This window comes from Triticum dicoccoides, chromosome 4A, assembly GCF_002162155.2.
Source record: "Triticum dicoccoides isolate Atlit2015 ecotype Zavitan chromosome 4A, WEW_v2.0, whole genome shotgun sequence".
Lineage (NCBI taxonomy): Eukaryota > Viridiplantae > Streptophyta > Magnoliopsida > Poales > Poaceae > Triticum > Triticum dicoccoides.
This window is the reverse complement of record NC_041386.1, coordinates 651019394-651039691: the sequence shown is the minus strand read 5'-3', so window position 1 is coordinate 651039691 and position 20298 is coordinate 651019394. Positions and strand designations below refer to the sequence as shown.

At 43.6% G+C, this 20298-nt stretch overlaps 3 protein-coding genes across 3 annotated transcripts; 1 reads left to right on the top strand and 2 right to left on the bottom strand.

Moving 5' to 3' along the window:
* The first annotated feature begins 2473 nt into the window (after positions 1-2473).
* Positions 2474-7743, top strand: LOC119283964. The gene is made up of 6 exons (XM_037563298.1): positions 2474-4549; positions 4625-4848; positions 4893-5926; positions 6824-6896; positions 6985-7383; positions 7663-7743. The coding sequence occupies exons 1-6, from the start codon at positions 3079-3081 to the stop codon at positions 7741-7743; spliced, it is 3282 nt and encodes a 1093-aa protein (XP_037419195.1). The 5' UTR covers positions 2474-3078.
* Positions 7744-12464: 4721 nt separating this feature from the next.
* On the bottom strand, positions 12465-18924 carry LOC119283963 (disease resistance protein PIK5-NP-like). Its single transcript, XM_037563297.1, has 3 exons — positions 18803-18924; positions 12558-14092; positions 12465-12484 (listed from the first exon to the last, which is right to left on the bottom strand). The coding sequence occupies exons 1-3, from the start codon at positions 18922-18924 to the stop codon at positions 12465-12467; spliced, it is 1677 nt and encodes a 558-aa protein (XP_037419194.1).
* On the bottom strand, positions 18812-19979 carry LOC119287705. Its single transcript, XM_037567300.1, has 2 exons — positions 19805-19979; positions 18812-19702 (listed from the first exon to the last, which is right to left on the bottom strand). Exons 1-2 carry the CDS (start codon positions 19811-19813, stop codon positions 18926-18928), a joined length of 786 nt encoding a protein of 261 aa, XP_037423197.1. The 5' UTR covers positions 19814-19979; the 3' UTR covers positions 18812-18925.
* Between the last annotated feature and the right edge of the window lie 319 nt (positions 19980-20298).

The following is a 20298-nucleotide window of genomic DNA, read 5'->3' as shown; positions in this document are numbered from 1 at the left end:
CCGTGGTTGAAATTCTTGCTGGTGAAAAATAAACATAGAATTCAAAATGTGAGTCTGCTGAAGTGAGGCATGCACAAAAAGAATTGAGAGCACAACTATGAAATATGAAGAATTAAAATGAAAGCAGAGGGCCAAAATCAACAAGTCCCTTCAAGGAGAAGCAATAATTAATATATCCATGCTAAAGCTAATGGGAGACGTAGGAAAAATATGATTACTTCTTTACATCATGAAGAAAATCACACTGAAGGTGCTAAAAAATCGATTACTTATATTACCAATTTCTATAAGAATCTTTTTGGACGTCCTAAGGTTTCTACAATCTCTTTAGACATTGATGACCCTAGGGCTATTCCTGGAGAAGCTGCAGATAAATTAACTGTAGAATTTTTTCCTAGAAGAAATTAAAATTGCAATTTCCAACATGGCTCGTAACAAATCCCCTGTATCTAATGATTTTACTTCTGAATTCTATCAGCATTTCTGGGAGCTGGTTAAGTTTGATATAAAAGCCATGTTTGATGATTTTTCACATAAGCAATTTAGATATATCGAAGCTGAATTATGAGATTTTATTACTTTGGTCCCTAAAACCAAAGATGTTAATGAAATTCGACAATTCAGAGGTAATTGCTTGCTTAATGCTAGTTTTAATTATTTTTTTACTAAAATACTAATGAACATATTGAATGGGGATGTTGGAGATGTGGCTTCTTCCATCCAAACTACTTTTGTGAAAGGCAGATACTTAATGGAGGGGGTTCTGCTACCGCATGACGCTTTAAACAGTATTTGATGCAAATAACTACTGTTATGATTTTTAAAGTAGATTTTGGAAGAAGCCTATGACAAGGTCAAATGGCCTTTTGTGATGCAAATGTTAAACATAAAAGGTTTTCACTGATAAATGGATAGATTGGATAATGCATACTATTAGGTGGGGGGAGGTGTTAGGTATTAAAGTTATTGATAATGTAGGCCCTTATTAATTTCTCCACTCATAAAGGGCTAAGACAGGGAGATTCTTTGTCTCCTTTGATCTTTGATCTTGCCATTGATACTTTGGCCATGCTTATGGACAAAGCTAGGAGAAATGCATTAGTTAAAGGAATGCTAGAGGAAAATACCGAAAAATGTTGTAAAAACATATTGCAATATGCAAATGATACCATTTTTCTTCTACACGGTGATTATAGTGCACATGATATGAAATTTATTTTATGTCTGTTTGAGCATGTGTCTAGCTTAAAAGTCAATATTTTGCTAAAATGTTTAATTGTCCTATTAGGATCTCACCCTGTGAGATACTTAAGATTGCATCTTGACGTAGCCCAGAAGATCAAATGGAAAAAAAGTAATAGGTTGCAGGAGTGATTACTGGACAGTGGAGGTAGAATTACTTTGGTTCAATAATCTCTATATGGCATATAAAACTTTATGATGTATTTTTATGGGTTGCATGTAGGGGTCAATAAAAGAATGGATTCCTTTAGGGCTAGATTAGGCAAGAAGTCAATAAAAAGAAATACATTTAGTTAAGTGGTTAGCTGTATGTTGGCAAAAATATCTTGGTGGTGGTGGCCATAGTATTCAAAACCTAGAATTGATGAAGGGGTAATTTCGTCTCCTTGTGCCGTCCTAAAATGCTTTAGGGTTTACCTTGCCCAGTCGTTGGTGTCAATAGGAAATGGTAGATAAGTAGAAGGGAGTTCGTTGATAACTAGCTTACAGAAATAACATATAAATCAAACAAGTAGGTAAAAGTTGTAGTGTATGAAGAATAACTTTTTATGTTAAATCCATATGACATGGGCTTCAAGAGAAAAAGACTATCATGCCCTTCTAAAGGACACACCCTCCGCGCTTGAAAATAAGGCTTATAAATTTGTCTTAAGTCAAAGGATACTCCCTCTGTTTCCTTTTTACTTCACGTATTAGGTTTGTCTGAAGTCAAACTCTCTAAAGTTTGACCAAGTTTATGCAGAAAATTAACATTCACAATACAACATCAATATCATTAGATCCATCATGGGATATATTTTCATATTATATTTATTAGATATTGTAGATGTTGATATTTTCTAATATCAACATTGCAAAGTTTGACTTCAGACAAATCTAATATGCGGAGTAAAAAGAAGCATAGGGAGTACATAGTTTGACCGAGTTTAAAACTTGATCAAACTTTATTACATTTGATTTTATACCAAATTTATATGCCTTCCTTTCAAGCACGGAGGGAGTAAGTTCTAATCTCAACCGTTGATCTGCCTCGGAAAATGTTAACTTTTGTAAATGGGCTGTACCGGAAGCACACCTCCTAAAATATTTGCCTGAGTGCTTACAAAAATAAAGACCCAAGAGGAAGACCTCGCGAAGGGAAATTATTAATTAGCGCAGAATGGTTGAGATGGCTATGTCAAGGTGGATTAGATCACGGGTACCCAATTGTCTTAATAGGCCTGACCTTTCGGGTGTTGTCTCTCCAGTAGAAGGATGCTGGTTTGGGTCTGGCAAGAACCATAAAATCATCTAGTACAGCTCCCTTGTTTGTGACATCGCCCTTGAGCAGCTACTGCTCCCAGCCTCAGTTAAGTACAAGCTGCTCACTCTGTTTCATAGTTATACACAAACGTAAGTTCTTGAGAAATAGCTTTGCATTAAATCATTTGCAAACTTCAGTTTATTTCCTCAGGATTAAGAAATAAGAGTAATCAACTTCTAAGAAAAGATAAGTACGGTTCTGATATACATGAAGCACAAACTAGCATATATATCTTTGCATAATTAAGATGGAAAAGAAAGCATACGAGCCATAGTAAAGCTGCTGAACTATGACAACACTAGAGGAATCATACTAGAATCCCTCAATTCCTCATCTATTATGGTTATATGAAAGCAACATGGAACCACCATGCCTCGAAATTTCATTCTTAGTTTAGTGTTTACAGAAAGTTGAGGTGCAGGGTTAAGCGCCTCGTTAATCTATTCAAGTTCTTGTGAAGTGTGACTATCAGTTCTGGTGATTTTCTTGAGAGAAAAGGGAGTTGTTGTTTTAAATTAACTGGCAAAACGACCATGAACATGCAGGTGGCGCGAACCAGGAAAATGTTGAGCTACGATGATGCCCGTGATTATGTGACGTTCCTGTTCATCATGCTGAAGAAGGAAACAGTAATCTTGTTTCGCATCGAGTTCCTGGTGGTCCTCGTCACAATCCTCTTCTTCGCCATGTTCCTCATGGATTTCTTTCGCCGCATCATCCACAACTCGTTCATGAGGGCCGTCTTTAGCGCCTTCGACGCCGCCTCCGACTCCATTGTCTTGTACCTCCTGGGGGCCATGCAGTCGGCGCCTTTCAAGAACCAGCTGTTCCCAGTCTGGGCGCTTGTGCTCGTCAACTTCCGTTACAGCGCAGATTACGTCTCCGGCTATGGTGTTCCTGACCGCCGCGGGCGGAGGTTCACCGAGTGGAGGAACGTGTTCAAGCTCCTAGGATCGGCATTCTTGAACTGGTCCCGTGGATCCAGTTTCACGGGCCCACTCTGGTCCGTCTGGTGTCTGCAGATAGTGAGGAGCGCGTATAGGCTCATTTCACACAATCTGGCCTTCCGCTCCGTCTGGCATGGCAGGAGTTCGCAGCTTGTTGCAGAGCATATGCGTGCCACGTATGACGATGATAATGATGATGATGATGATACTAGCAGCTTGCAAGTGGGATCCGAGCCCAAATCCAGCCATTCTCAAGAAAAAGAACCCAATTCCAGCCCGATGAAAGACTACAACTACTTGGTGTATGGAGAAACAAAGCAGGGGTTCAAACTGAAGAAGCCTCAGTATGCATTGTCCGCCGACACTACTGCCCGCCGGCGCCGGCCAAAAAGAGGAGGTAGCACCAGCAGCCCGAGGTCCGAGCAGGAGTCGTCGCCACTGGTCACACTGGACAAGGTCTGGGAGTACTGTCCTATTGACCAGCCACAGAACCGGGAGAAGGACCTCAAAAAGGAGGGCCATAAGGATCTCCCTCTGGCCTTCGCCTTGTCCAGGCTGCTGCGGTGCAGGTTAGAGGATGTGACGCTGCAAGGATACAGGAGTATCTTCACAATAAACCGAGAGCTGGTCAAGAGCATAATCGGCGGGGAGGTGGGCGCCAGCGATGCCCTCAGGATCATGGAGCTGCAGCTTGCGTTCGTCCACGACTACTTCAACACCCGCTACCCCATGGTGTTCTGGTCTGGCCTCCGGTCTCTCTACATCACTCTGTGCCTGTCCATACTGACCATCGGTGCTGTCTGCTGGCTTGCTGTGGACATCCGTAAGGTGTATAAGCCCCCCAGTGGCGAGCTTGCCAATCTGGTCAAGGGTTTTAATATCGACATGATCATTACATGGGCATTCATTGTACTGATGATTGCCAAGGAGCTCTGGGAGATGGCGACATACTTGCTCTCGGACTGGACAAGCTTAATCATGGTGTGTGAGTATGTGCAGAGGAAGTGCAAGGGGGCCAAAGAATCTGTAGGTGCAAGGGTGAATCACATCTATTCAGGTGGGGAATCTCTCCCCTCCGGTGGCATTTCAAAAGAAAGAAGGATGGGTCGCATCCTCTTATGGTTTTCCAGAGCTAAGATTACTGACAAGAGGTGGCATGGATTCCTTGACCAGTATGTCTTCCTGCAGTCGTATGATGACAGACCAAGGCTTTGGAATTTTGTTCACAACCTAACTACAGGAATAATTCCAAAGAAAGACGATGGGGCAAAGCTCAGCAGTGCCATCAAAGTTCCGGTCGTTGTCAAGAAGGCAGTCCTGGATAAGCTCAGCACAATGGTGGAGGAAAAACCAGGGGTCATCAGGACATTGTCCAACATAACCTTGAGCAGTTGCAGAAGTATGAGGCTTACACCGCACCGCCGATGAGCACTCAGACCGCCATGCCGACCAGCACTAGCATCGTCCCGTGCTCTCACATTGCTGCAGCCACAAGCATCCTACCAACAAGCTCTCACATCATTCTTGTGTGGCACATTGCGACTAGCCTCTGCGAGATGAGGCTTGCAATCAATCACGGCGTCAACTTGAGCAACCCTGGGTTCCCGTGTTCCCTCCTGTCTTGGCTGACTTCTTGCTGCTCATCCAAAACGTATCTTATGGATTTGGGTGAGAAGAAAGGTGGCATCTTGTCCTGGTTCACAAACTGTTGCTCATCCAAGTCGAATGAGAAGTTGTCTGATGAGCTCCGGAAATCATACACCATTGCGAATAGCTTGTCGCGGTACTGCGCATATCTGCTGGTTTCAAAACCTGACCTGATCCCTGATAGCTTTCTTGTTCCCAATATAGTGTTCCAAATAACCGTCGAGAATGCTCGGGATGATATTCTGAAAAACTGTGATTCATTAGAGAGCAGGTACTTGAAATTGATGAGCGAAGCAGAGAAACCTATTCAAGACTCTGAAAAAGAGGATGCATCGAAACAAGGTGCGGCGCTGGGCAAGGTACTACTCGATCTTGAACCTGACAAAGTTGAAGTTCACTGGAAGATCCTGGCAGAGGTATGGACTGAGTTACTTATACACATTGCGCCCACGAGGAACGCACAGGCACACAGGAAGTGTCTTTCTGGAGGGGAGTTCATAAGCCACATCTGGGCATTGCTTTGGCACTATGACATCCAGAAAAGTAGCTTGTGGCCTAATGAAGTTGAGCTAGGAAACAATGCTCCTGCAGAGCCTGGTGCCCGAAATGAAAACAATATGGACAATACAGAGCAAGCATGTGCACTCAGAAGTAACATCATCCAGATTAGCACTAATGTTCATGATGATTCGGATGAGATCAAGGGGACCCAAGAGCATGAGACAGGAAACTCGAGGAGAGGACTAGGAAGAACGGAGGGAACAGAGAGTTCAGAAATTGAGGATTGGTCAGGATACGATAGTGGAGGACATAAATTTCAGAAATAAATGGTTGATAGGCCAAATCCAAAACGGGAGTGAAGCAAAGAAGGTTCAAGACATAGCCCCCGAGCAGCGCAACATGACCTGAATGGTGGCGTGTATGAAATACGTGATCATAAGTTCCGCAACAAGATCGCAAACCTGAACAGAGGATCTGTAGATCTTCCATCTGGGGACTTGATTTGCTATACGGATGCTGTTGTTTATATGTTTTGTTTTCCCTATTTCTGATTTGGTTGTGATATCTCTTATAAGACTTCTATTGGAATCTCACCTCATATGTGATGGTGGGAGAGTAGACTGTTCTGGACTTTCTACCTTATTCCGTACTGTGCAGGAGTATGCATGTTTATTAGTGTGTTCGTAAATTGTATCTTAATGCTGAACTGGAATTTTCAATATTGCTTAGCAACAGAATTTGTTTTCATTTATTATATAGAAAATCAATGTGTCCGACTCTCCAAGTTACTCTCCTGAACCTTACTGGCGACTAGGATTTCAAAAGTTCCTGCCAGTTCATCTCATCTGGACTATGAAACTGCAGCATACACACACAGTGACAAGGACTACAGAACAGAAGCTAGGGACTATCAGGGATTCAGGGGTAGGAACTTCGGCTGGATGCGGTGACAAATTGGTAGTTCTTTTGGTTCAGGATTTAACAAATGTGCGCACGCCAAATAGCATGTATGCACAAGTCGGAGTCATGTACTCAGGACATGCATGGCATAAACCTGAACATGTGCCAAGGAAGAAACACAGGCCAGTGGAGCAGCCATCTACCCGTCCAAGGTTTCCCTTGACTGTCAGCTATGTACTGCTTCCCTACCAGAAAAATTATCCCTTCTCTTCTCTTGCACCAGGTATCTGCAGATACCAGCCATGGATCATCAAACCAAGTTTGCCGTGCAGAGGATTGTTATCTCGCTCCATTCGGTGCGTGACATCTTGGAGAATATCCTGGACAGAGCTTCCGAGGAGAAAGCAGAAAGGATTTCTTGTTGACTCGAGTCTCAATCCCAAGGATGGACTGAGGTTCCTGGAATTGGAGGCTCATAACATTCCTGATCTGGCCAAGGAGGTGGAGATCAGGATCTCAGAATGCAGGGAGAAGAAAAGGAAGGAGAGATGCAGGATGGAGAGTATGGTATCAAGCTTAAAAAAGGAGAACCAGGATATCAGGAGTATGTCGGAGGTTGCCATAAGTGAGAAGGATGCAGCGGAGAATAGCCTTTGTGTGTTGAAGGGCGATGCCGATCAGAGAAGAAGTTCAATCCTGCAGATTGCTGAGAAGGGATTGCAGAAGGTTGGCTTTGGCTCCATCATGGAGGTGATAAGTGGAGAATCAGAAGATGACTTGAGCAGCTCCAGTGCCAGTGCAGCATCTAATGGAAGAGAAAGTAAACAGGAGGTTGACAGTCTCGTAAATAGTTCTCCCTCAGTAGCTCCCATAGTTCTGTCGTTTAGAAAATAATCCGAAGGACCTCCTGCATACACAATATATAGTTGTTATTTTTAGATTATACTTATAGTTGTTACTTGTGAAATAATTGTCATATACGGAGTAATCTCTAATTTATGACCCTGCATGCAATGCAACTAGAAACTATTGATTATGTCATGTTTATAAGTTATCAACTGAAATCATTGCCCTGCAGGAAACTTGTCAGGTCATAAACTCCTTCAAGCTGTTTCCTTTCAGGCTTCAATAGTTGGTAAGACACTGAAAAACATGCACTATGAGATCAATGACCTCAGGCAGGCCTTAGACGAGTCCAGCTAAACTATTAAGTCGTCAACCAAAAATGTCTACCATTCTTTTTATGGACCACTAAGGGCCTTCCTGTAATTTGTGCTAACTGATAATATCAAACTGCTCCAACAGGTCAAATTGTGATCGTTTGCAACTCCTCGCTGCTCAACAGACTCAGAAGATAATCAAACACGAGTCACGGATACAGGATCTGAAAGAACAAGAAATTTTACTACTTCAAAGTGTATAAGCATATCTATTATTTATTTATGTACTTTCTTTCATTTGCTAGCCCTGTAATTGAGAAGGATCTGAAGTCTCTTTCTCATACCTAAGGTGGAAGAGTTCAATGTCGGGCTAAAAGAAGTAGAGCAGGGAGCTGCACGGTGGAGAGAGGCATGTGCGTTGGAGGTAGAAGCTGGAAAAGCTGCCATTAAAGAACTAAACCAGGAGGTAACGCCAAGAGGAATAAGTTTTACCTAAGCTTCATTAAAATGGACCTCCTGAGGTCATGAAATGTGCTTTGCAGACTGATATAAATGACCATTGAACATAATGTCATTCAAGAATTGATATGAAGTTTCTTCAAAGTAACTCGAACACAAATTTGAAAGGGAAGCAACAATAGGAAGACATCACTGGTAATACCTTTAGTAGTGCATGATATCATACTCTAACTTAGTCATTCATCAGAGAGCTGTACATGTTCTAAAGAGGTACCTCTTCAGGTGACCTTGCTCAGAGAAGAACTGCGAAGAGTAAAAGCAGCCTTGGATGCTGCAAACAGCAAGATAATGCTAAAAGAGAAACTAGCTGCCAGTGCAATGGCAGAACAAGCTGCTGCAGATGCATGCCTTAAGCTTGCTGATAGTAGATATGCTGGGTTACAACAGAGAATAGAAGAGTTGACAAGGCAGATAGATCAAGAAGACACCCATGCAAGAAAAGATCGGGAGAGTGCTTGAAGAAGAATAAGATATGCCTGCTGGCTATGGCAGAGACTTTGAGTCATATCAGCATCCTCTCATGCTAGGACATGGTTTGTTGATCAGAATGGAAGATTGTCACCAGGGAAAGAAGCACTACTTCAAATAAGGATCTGAATAAGTTCTCACAATTTCCCAAACTGGACATATCGCTCCCTGTTCCCCTTTTTTTTATCTATGTAGGCATGCACCTAAGATTTTTGCAATAAATTCATATGATCTTCTCACTACTCACTGAATCTAGTTTCTCTGGTCACTGCCATCAGGAGAAGTCATTCAACTTCCAGCTGTTTTGGCACTGAATAATCCAGAAATAAAAACAGTATATATGCATTAATGGAACAGTACAGAAAAACCAGGATGTCGGGCACCTTGCAAAATGGACAAGAAAACAATACATCATGGGATACTTACTAAAGTTATGTATTCGGAACTTTTGATACTTACAGGATCAGTGTTGCGCGACGCAGCAGCATGGGCTCATTCGTTGACTTGAAGCCTGACACTCATATATTATATCAAAACTGAAAACATTCAGAAATTTGTACTGCTACCCTTAAGAGGGCCATCTGCTAATGTAATCTAGCATCCTCTGCACCCCAACCACCATACTGCATCAAGATGGTTCGGAAACTAATAATCTGTAGGAGGTGTCTACTTTGCAGGATCCATTCATCCTTCACTTCCACATTGGTTCCCCTTTTAAGAAATATAAGATATGATAGCGGAAAAACAATTTTAATGAACACCTTAAAAACTTTGTTCCTCAGACAGTCATAACAACAAAGGACTACTGGATGCACCTTTAAACATTTGGTCTTGAGAAATAAGGGTTTATTTCTTTCCCCTATAAATAAGGTTTAAAGGCAACATCTAAACAAATTTTGTCAACAGAAATAAAATTCTACTACTATATATGAAGTAAGAGCAAGTCTGACATGAAGTTGGAATAGATGGAGCAGAAATTTCAGGGAATCAAATGGAGAATCAGGCTCTATTCAACTTCAGACGGACAACACTGGAACTTCTCAAATTGAGTTGCCAATAAGAATGAAAAATATCCAGTTGAACTATGCCCTTGCAGTACATGGTAACAGAATCACCTAGGGGTTCGTAAAACCGTGTCTAGAACATCAAGCCATGTATGAATGTTCAGATGGTTTCATGCATATAAACTGTCACTTGGCCTTCTTCCCTAATGGCATTGAAGTAACAGAAGGCAAGTGTCTCTTCTTGCTACAAGCACTGGTTCTACCTTGAGGCTCACCGCTATCATCATCGCTTGCCTCATTCACCTCCTGAGCATTTGTTTTCTCCTCCTCGGCAGACTTCCTCTTCTGCGCATTCACCTTTCCGAGCAACCTCCTCTCCACCGGATCAGTGGGAGCTGCCCGCTTCGCATTCGGCGCCACTTTAGCTCCAAGGCCAAGCCTACAACCAAAATTTTCAGCCTCTTGAACAATTTATCCAGGAATGGATGCTAACAAAAAAGGCACTGATGAATTTTACCCTGAAGGCCGACCCTCAAAATCTTTATCATTCAGTTCATCCGGCTCCAGCGCACTCATTCCGTCCACCCATGTCTGGGCCTGAGAATGGCATATGAAATGGATGAGTATGATACAATTACATCAAAGTATCAAACACTCAACAAATACAACAACAAAAAATCTATGCTGCATCAATTTTCATGGCAGCGGCATCGGTTGATTGGAAGACATGGTAATTGCCCAAATTAGATTCAGAACAACAGCAGTGCAGTTCTCTATGCACCTAACCTAAGCACGGAGGACTGAATGTCTGAATCTAACCCCTTTTTAGCTAGGAGGAAAACATGAACAGGGAAGGGTAAGCAGGAGGAGGAACCGAGGCGCGGTGGAGTGGCGGAGCTCACCAGCTTGAGCGCCTTGTTGAGCGTGACCACCTTGGGGAGCGGGGCCTTCTTCTCCGGCGGCGGCTTCTTCTTCTCCGACGGCTGCTCGGTCGCCATGACCGCCGGAGCTGGACTGGAGACAAGGGGCGGCGAAGCAGGCTCGGGTGGGGGGCTAGCAGGGACTGGTCGCCGACGTAGCGTGGGCGGGAGGCGCCGCAAGCGTGCGAGGAAGAGGCGGAGCCGGCGGCGGCGTCGAACCGGCGACCAGAGTGTTTTTTTTTTAGGGATGGCGACCAGAAGATGGACCAGAGTATTGTTTTTTTTAGGGGGTATGGAATGGAAGTTATGGAACCGAAAGGACAACATGAAAAACAAACAAAAAAACAGAGGAGATCCTTAAAAAGAAAAAAACAGAGGACAGCAGGAGAATGATTCAGGTCGCTGCACTGAAGGTGCGTTCAACACCAGGCGTTCGCTGCTCCTGTTTCACCTCCCTTCTGAAATCTGAAGCTCTCCACGCTCAGCCCTGTCACGCCGCTGGATCTTGCGCGCTCTCCAAGTCAGTGGCCACTGATGACGACCAAGATCAAGAACGCTGTTCCGCCGTGATACAAGCTGAAGGGAGGAGTTGATGCAGTCTAGTAAGTAGTATTCTGTACTTCTCAGCGAAGCATTGGGGATGTTTCAGTTTTGGGGAAGTTATGTTATCCCTCTGCAGAAAGGAGTGCTGTAAAGCAATAAAACTGGCAGAAAAATAGAGGTGTAGTGGAAACGACCTGATACTGATACGGCTCAACCCAACTACCCAAACAATGGCAGCAAAACAGAGTCACCACGTGACCCAAGAAGAAAGCATCTGAATGTTTTACAATCATAAGTAGAAATCGTTCTTACAATATTAACATGCCAAACTGATGCCGCGTGACCAAATGTTACAGCATTTGTCAGTCTTACAAATAACAACACAAACACACTAACTGATGCGTCGGATGACAAATTCGACTCATCGCCTGACGGTCTGAGAAATTGACATACAAAAAAGGGCAGGAATGGCCAAACGGTGTATCATAACGGATAAATGTATTTATTAGCCAAGTAAACAAGCACTAGCAGCCCCAGGAGCGACATGTGTCACAGTGCGACCCACTGCAAAGCTGAGGCTCCCCTGCGAAGCTGAAGCTCCCCCATCTGATATCTCTGTCTTCTACTGGAAGTGGCAGATGAAGCACGCTCAAGCAGCCCTCATCGACCGGTCCGAGACGTGCCCATAAACTGCTGCGAACAAGTAGTCAAGTGTGGTGTTAGTGTGCCTGAACTTTCATGGTGCGTCAGATTGATAGTTTCACAACGAATCCATAAAAGGCTTCCATCTCAAGGAAAACAAAGTAAGTATTAGTGTGCGTGAAACCACGTTTACCTTGCCATGAGAGTTGGGCGGTGTGTGTCACCCTACAATTTCAATCTCACACTGACTTTCTGTCGCCCTCCCCGTTGGTTGCTCTTCAAGTTCAACCTCCTCCTGGACATCCACCTGCTGGTATTGGACAGTACCGTTGATGGCGAGTTTGATCATCCTCTGATGCATGGCGACTTCTTTACTCACGGCCTTGACTGTCGCCTTGACGCCGGGGCTGTTGGTGTACCGTACATTGTACCAGAGGTCTACCTCCGACAGGGACTGGACTACTGGAGGTTGATGATACCTGAAGAGACGCACTGTTCACTCAACGGGCTTCCTCCGATGTTCTTTAGTTCAAGATGTGTTAGCATCGGCATAGCGCCTTTCATGAAAGTCATCCATGGAACGCGCCAGCGGACGGACAATCTCTGAAGCCCAAGGAAAAGAGGCTCCCCATCGATCACTACCGCTTCTTCTGGAAGCAAGTGCAGGCCTAGCACAAGGCATTCCAACCTCCGCATTTTCCCAAGGATAGTTAGATCATCTTGCAGTATCTTTTCAATAGTGATCTCGATGAAAGCAAGACAATCAAGCTTATTGAGCCATCGGGGAAAGTTGAGAAATCTTCCACCTGTCACCTTAAATTTCATTAGCCAACGAGTTTGAACCAAGATATCAGAACTTAAAAACTCCATGTGACAACCGGGTTCGCAGTGGATGGTCAGAGCCTCGAGCTGTTCCCATTTCTCTATGCATGAACACAAGGTTTCCTGGAACTTTCTGTCAGTAGACTGGTGAAAAGAACAATTTATGGCCAACACTCTTAGTTTCCATATGGAACCAAGAGCCTCTAAAAGGCTTGGAGAGCATCCACTCAAATCAACTGCAAGTGTATCTAGGTCACAAAGATACCGGATTTCCTCCGGTACTTGTGTCACTGTTGTGTTGGGGTTATCAACTCCATTGCCACCAAGGAGAAGGTGTCGCAACTGCCGCATCTTCTGGAATTGTTTTGGCAGCCGCATGACTGGGGTCCCTCTTAGGTCCAACATCCTCAGCCCTGCAAGCTCGCACATTTGTGACGGTAGCTCAGTGATCTGTGTGTGGCTTAGATCTAGTGTTTCTAGTTTGTACAAATCCTTAATCTTGGGAGGGAGCTTTCTGACCAGTGTCTTCCTCAGGCTCAGGTACCGTAGCAGAAACAGTTTACATATTGCCAACCAGTGTTGCTCCTCGAAGCAACACCAACCTTCAAGGTCCAGCACCTTCAAAAATATAAGCTTATCAAGAGGGATCCCGCTCACTACACCAGAGACCACAAGTGAACGGGTGTACGATAAATTCATTTCTTCCAGCAGTGATGGAAGCTGCAGATCAGGCTCGTGGAGGGACAACCGTCGTGGTTTATTGTCTCCTGAGTTTTTCAGTGTGCCACTGGTATAAACAAAGCCATTCGCAGCTGATTTGGAAGCAAGGAAATGTAACATGAAGTAATTCACTTGCCAGTGGCAGCCCTCTTCCTCTGCTTGACGAGACTGTTTGCTACTGCTTTTCACTCGGGTGATGATATTCCTATCTATGAGCTCCCCAAAATAGTCCTCTTCAGTACAAGATGGATAGGTCAGCATTTCGGCATCCAATCGCTTGGTGAAACTACTTTTTGCAAAGATATAACCCTGAGGAAACATGGCAACATACAACAACTGAACTTTCAACCAGTGCGGAAGATCATCATAAGCAGGAGACAACGATCGTTCAAACTGTTTCAGCATTGTGGGAAGCTTCAACTGTTCTTCCTTTTGTTCTCTCAACCAGTCAGCCATACCAGATATGAACAGTGGAATGCCGGCGCATTTCCTTAATACTTCTTCCTCTAAGTAGTTTGGGAAACTAACCTCAGAGTGAGCAGTTTTTCTGAAAAGTAGTTTTGAATCTTGCTCACTCATTGGGCCAACCTCGTGAACATAACCGCAATAATCAGTAGAGAAACAACATGACTCGGCTACACTTCCAAGGCTTGTGGTCACAATTACTCGACTGTACATGCTATTCTGAGGAAAAGCATCCTTGATGATATCCCAATCGGATTGTTTCCAGAGATCGTCAATTATGATAAGGTACCTACAAGTGAAGAACAAAGAACTTCAAAACTTATTGCTTTTTGACGACAAAAAATTTGCCATATATATTGATAAAGCCTGTACGATTTGTTACTTACATACCAAGAGGCAAAACGAGAAAATATACCAAGGGCCCAAGCCCATTAGGCAAAACCCCGAGGACAGATTCACTAAGAAAACCTAGTATGATAGAAAATGGCGCTCCTACACCCTACAAAATACCACACAATTGATATGAATAAGTTCCACACGACTTTTCTACTCATATTTTGTCCATATTTGATAAGTTACTGAAGAAAAGTTGCTAGTACGATATTTTGTTATCATTCAAGCAATAAGTACCCATAGAAAACCAATGTCAGCAAAAACATGTCTTAGATGTAGTGATTACTCGAGGAAGCATGAAAGAAACGATAGATGTGAATACACACACACAAGGGCCTTGTGCAAGGGATGCATGATAGCAGGTAACCAATTGATGTAGAGCCCGAGGGTTATACTCCTTTTCATAAAATAAAAAAGAAACCAACGGACTAATAGCAATATGCTGCGTGGTAGCTAGCGTATAGCACACGGGAGGCAAATCGGTGGTGTTGCTATAACTGTAAATGTGGAAGCAACAAATCATTTTGATGCCTAATAAGTCGTTTTAATTGTGCTCAAGATATAAATCAAAACAGGACAACACGAGTAGAAAGAATAGTTCAAAAAAGAAATGTGGTAGAGGACGTTAGGAAAAAAAAATCTGATAAAAAGTAATATATCAATATCAAAAAGATACTAATTACATCCGGCATCTGCATCAACACAATATCAATAGCTAGTCAAGATATCGAAGATGCACACAAGCAAATCATTACAAGAAGAGAAAAGAAAAAGGGCAACGGTGATCCATGGCAAGCAGCAACATCGACCATTCGTTGACAACACATGGACTGCGAGAATGATTATTTGAAAGCAATGCACCGTCTACATGCCTGGTCGAACCTGGCCTTGCACCATTGTAAAAGACTTTTTGGCGAATATGGCTATTACTAACCGGTTCGGCGCGCAACGCGTATCGCTGCCGCTGCTGCTTCCTATGGATCCGCGCGCTGTGGGCCACTGGTTGCAGCCTTAAAACCCAAATAAACAACACCCGGTTTGCTATACAGGAATATACAGTCACATCGTATCTGCCTCCCCTGACGCTCCTACTAGTAGTACCTACACCTACGACGCAGTAGTACACACCACACTTCCTTTTCCCAGCTTTCACAATTTGAAACACACCCGATTAGATCTGGCTGGGCTTCTTCTTCCCTGAGATTTTGTGCCGTGAGACTGCCGACATCTTGGCCTGGAAATGAAACTTTCTTTCTGGCCATTTAAGACCATTATTGAAAAAAATTGAAGAACTTTATTTTGAGTGGATTATTTTTTAAAATAACCGTGGTAACAACCATATGCATGGAAAATATTTCAATGTCAACTGAAACTTTTTTTGAAAAAGTACAACCCCGCTTTAAAGATATACCCCACTTAATGAACTTTAATCTTGCATACCCGGTGCGTTCGTGTACAAACATGAAGAACTTTACATAATTCACCGGGCAACTGCACAAGGATAGATTCCTGCATGACAAACTTGAATATAGTATGCCCGGTGCTTTCGTGGTCAAACACGAAGGACTTTACTGAAAGGACCGTGCGATTGCACAAAAATAGGCCCCCACTTAATGCGCTTTAATCCAGCATACTCGATGCGTTCCTGTACAAGCATGAAGAAATTTACGTAATTCACTGGGCGATTGCACAAGGATAAATCCCCGCACGACAAGCTTTAATATAGCATGCCCGGTGCTTTCGTGTTCAAACACGAAGGACTTTACTGAAAGCGCCGGACACAAAGATAGACCCCACTTAAATAAACTTTAATCTAGCATACCCGGTGCGTTTGTGTACCTACATGAAGGACTTTGCATAATTCATTGGGCAATTGTACAAGGATAGATCCCTGCATGACAAATTTTAATATAGCATGCCCGGTGCTTTCGTGTTCAAACACGAAGGACTTTACTGAAAGCACCGGGCGATTGCATAAAGATAGACCCCACTTAAATGAACTTTAATCTAGCATACCCGGCGCGTTTGTGTACAAGCATAAAGGATTTTGCGGACTATTTTTTGAAGAGCTCGCCATTAAAAAATCAACTAAGTAAATTAATGTATATTTACATAATATATTAATACAAAAACTATGAATAATTTAGCTTCAAAAATTCTTCAGCCACACTTTTGTTGGCTCAGAAATTCTTCAGCCACACTTTTATTTCCCTATCTTGGAATGTTTGTTCGCAACTTAACTGAACTTTTTAGCACCAGAGTTTTATACCAAGACGGTAATTCATTTAATACTAGTGAAGAAAATCTGCACATTTAAGGAATCTAATCGAGTTCACTCACTTCACTCATCCTGCGAGCTCGTGCATGCATGGGCAGCTATTAGATCAGTACTACTAATCGGTAAGGACAAAAGTGGTATTGGGAGCAGGGCCCTGGGAGGATGCATGTGCACCTGTAGACCACAGTCGAATCTATAGGGCTGGCCCCGCAGCCGGTCCAATCAGGTGGAATACATCTACACATAGTATGCACTATCGAAATTCGTTGGTAGTTGTAATACCATGCAAAGCTCACAGCTTGTGGGCCTCATTGATTTGACTTCCTGCGCGTTGCGCGCCTAACTAGTTAGGAAAAATCCGCGTCCACTTTTTGGTTTCAATGAAGCATTCCTAAAGTGTGCTCTTGGCTACAATTGTTCCATATTTTATATGAATATCAAAATTAACATGGGTATATATTAAAACCAAAATGAATACACGAGAATACATCACCAAGAAACAATTCAAAATATAACAAAAGTGGGGTTGAAAGCAAAAAATAAATCCTATGTCTCACATCTATTACGCTACAACTTTCACAAATGTACAGTACTTTAATACCAATTTATTGAAGGATTTGCTAAAACTCATTGGTGCTAGCTCTAGACAATCCCGTAGAGCCAGCTCTAGCTCTCCGCAAACAAGATAAAATAATACTATGTTGGTATTGCCATGGATTTTGATAAACCTGTTTGCCTAATCAGATTTTGATTTTGGTGTTAGTTTGACTCATTTTGCCTACTTTTGTGGCTACGTTTCCCAACATATTCAAATAGTGAATTCCAATTTTTATCCCCTACTTTAGTATTTTTATAAGCTAATTACTCCCATTTAAAATATTTTCGTCCGGATTACCCCATTTAGCAAAAATTTTGCTAGTTTTTACCCCCTTTTAAGTATGTTAGGTTTCAGATAGCTCCTTAGAGGTACTTTTGTCGGACAAAGTATCGATGGTGTTATGATAGTAGTATGACACATCACCTAGATGCAAATATGGGTGAGGAAGAATGAGGTGGAAGCAACAGACAAGGAGTTGTGTGATGTGAAGAAGTAACTCATCAATGTGAAGCACTGTGTATGTACACCTGACGACTGAAAAAAGTGCACGGAGCATTCAATCTGTTTACGGCACGGGGAAAAACATCGGAAGGGAATTGCGACGTGGCGTGTACCAAACGACCAAGACCCAACTAATAGAATAATAAATGGGATAAAAACTGACAAAATTTCTAATAAATAGGGTAAAAACTGGCAAAAGTTCCGCTAAATGGGGTAATTAATGTCAAAGTAAGGGGTAAAGATCAAAATACGCCTCCCCCTAAAGATCCGGATATTCCTCTGGCAGTGGATCCGGGGACGCCTCCCCTCTGGGGTTGAAGTCCGCAAGCGCAATGGCCCTGGGGACGGGATGTGTCCCTTGTGCGTCACGGCTGAGGATTCGAACCACATTTTCTTCAACGGCCCCACTGCCTAGTTCCTGTGGTCGTGCTTCCGTGAAACGGTCGGCGGACAATGGTGCAATACCAACTTCCCCGACTTACTCGCGGAGATCCATGCCTCCTCCCCGCAGTACCGCCATATTAGACGATGGCTGTGCATTGGGATCCTCGCGTGGACGCTTTGGAATATTCGCAACAAGCTTGTTATTCAGAAAGTGCCTCTGCGACGTGCGACTGAAATGTGTGGCTATTTGCAGCTCTGGCGGCCGCTTAGCCGCCCTCAGGACCGGATCGTCATCAACACCCTCCTCACCGACCTTCGATCGATGGCCTTCCGCATGGCGCCCCCGCTTCCGCCACCGCCGCCGGAGCCTGATTAAGCCTGCTTCTTGTGTGGTGGTCTTTGTGTGTGTCCTTTTGTTCTTAGGGCTTGTTGAGCCGTGCCCTCAGCATGCATTAACCCTACTGCTACCTTATTTGTTTGTGTGTGTCCTTGGGTGTGTTTGTGTGTGTGTGAATTTTGTTGGATGTTTGGCTCGGGCGGTTTACTTTATATATAAAGCAGGGCGAAAGCGATAAAGATCAGAATTCATTCTATTTTATTTATTTAAAAATAAGCACATCATAAGTCGTAACACAGCTCGGCAGCCGTAAACAAAGGATAAAAAATCATCCAAGTGAGGCTTGTAGTATAATATCTAGGATAAAAACTCAAAGTAAACTATAACCATGTAAGTCATGAGAAATAATAACAGTACGACAGTCAAGTAAAGAACTGTCACAGGGATAACGCATGTCCTTAAAATTAATACACTGTGCAAAATGTAAATGAAAAAGAAAAGAAATTACCTCCTGTCTTGCAGGTATCTGTTAATGTCGTGAACCAGCAGGGGTAGCTCCTGCTCATCTCCAAACGTGGTGATTTCAGGTAACTGGATCTGTGACAGGATGTTCCAGAGAAGCTCCTTCATATCAGGCCTTTGGGTGACCTCGACCCTCGCCGTGGCAGTGTCCCCTCTTTTGGAGTTTGTCGCAGATCACCTTTGCAACAGTCGTCTTCCCCACCCCAGCAGGTCCAACGATTGTGATTACTTTAAGATCATTGCTATCATCCATGAACAGCCTTACCACCTTATTTCGTAGGGTATCTTCCATGCCAACAAGACCATTTTCACCAGCGTCTGTGTAGGTATATGGCTGCACAAAACCAGACGCCGTTGAGGTAGAACGACGACCATCATCCGCCATCAGAAGATTCATGTACCTGAAGGGTCGTTCAGTGATGTGGGATATGATTCCCTCAATATCTCTGACTCCACGTGGATATGGTGGCAGTGGGAGCCCCGCAAGACGAAAGAAGAAGTCTGCGGCTGTTCTGTGTATCTGTGCATGACATCCACAGTGTGCAGCTTGGTCACATTGATGGATGTAAGCATTCATACTCGGAGCCACGCGGCGTAACGCGTACAACCACTCCTTGAAGCCCTCGTTGTCAACCAAATCCAGCCCCAGCTCTGAGGATAGCAGGTGGCTCAGTAATTCTATCGTGCTGCTCAGCTCAGCCTGGATGAACTCGAAGCTCTGGAGTTGGAGGCCTACAGTCCTGCTGACAGGCTGATCTCGGTGCTTGTCCGGCAGGTTGGACATCCTCCCAGGAAGCGGCTCCATCTCATTGAGTAGTTTCCTGATCATCTCGTAAATCATCTCCTGATCGGAGATTATCGCCATCTCTGTGTCATGGTTTCCCTTCTTCGGATGAAGGGGAAGAAAGAGACAGGTCAAATCAAGGAGGCTGGCAAGCGAATACAAGTTTTGAAGAGACTATTTTTTTTACGGAAAGCTGCAAAGTACCTGATCCATGAACAATGACGAGCATTCAACTTCTGATTGTAGCGTGAACTGTATGTATGCAGCCAGAATCTTGCTAGCGCTCGATCATTCTCGCCTTCCTTCCGGCGTTGACTCCTCTGCTACCTACTGTACAAGCAGAATGCTAGTTTGCTGCTCGGGCTTCTCGGCGAGAGAAGGGGCGAGATCGAGGTCGTTGGTGCTTCCATCCTTCGAGAGGTCACTATATCTTGTTTATTGTTGCTTAGCTCATCGGCTCCAGAACCAAAACCGGAACCACATGCTAAGCCATAGCTGGCAGTTCCATTCTGAGCTCTATCTTCTTTATTGTTGGCTAGCTGATCGGATCCACCCTGATCCAGAGCCAGAACCACATGCAAGCTATTATAGCTGGCATTACAGCTAAGCTAAATTTCTATTTCCAACAATATGGTACGACCATGTTGGATTCCAGTCCCTACGCCAAGGATATATATGCACCATGGCGGTTGATAAAG

Excerpts from the sequence above, each read along its gene's own strand:
- LOC119283964 (XM_037563298.1), top strand. The coding sequence starts at position 3,079 with ATGAACATGCAGGTGGCGCGAACCAGGAAAATGTTGAGCTACGATGAT. Across the intron at positions 4,550-4,624 it reads GGTGAATCACATCTATTCAG|CTAAGATTACTGACAAGAGG; the intron begins GTGGGGAATCTC and ends GGTTTTCCAGAG. Across the intron at positions 4,849-4,892 it reads TGGTGGAGGAAAAACCAGGG|TATGAGGCTTACACCGCACC; the intron begins GTCATCAGGACA and ends CAGTTGCAGAAG.
- LOC119283963 (XM_037563297.1), bottom strand. The coding sequence starts at position 18,924 with ATGAAGGAGCTTCTCTGGAACATCCTGTCACAGATCCAGTTACCTGAA. Across the intron at positions 14,093-18,802 it reads AGATACCTGCAAGACAGGAG|GTACCTTATCATAATTGACG; the intron begins GTAATTTCTTTT and ends CTTCACTTGTAG. Across the intron at positions 12,485-12,557 it reads ATGGCTCAATAAGCTTGATT|GTTGGAATGCCTTGTGCTAG; the intron begins GTCTTGCTTTCA and ends GAAAATGCGGAG.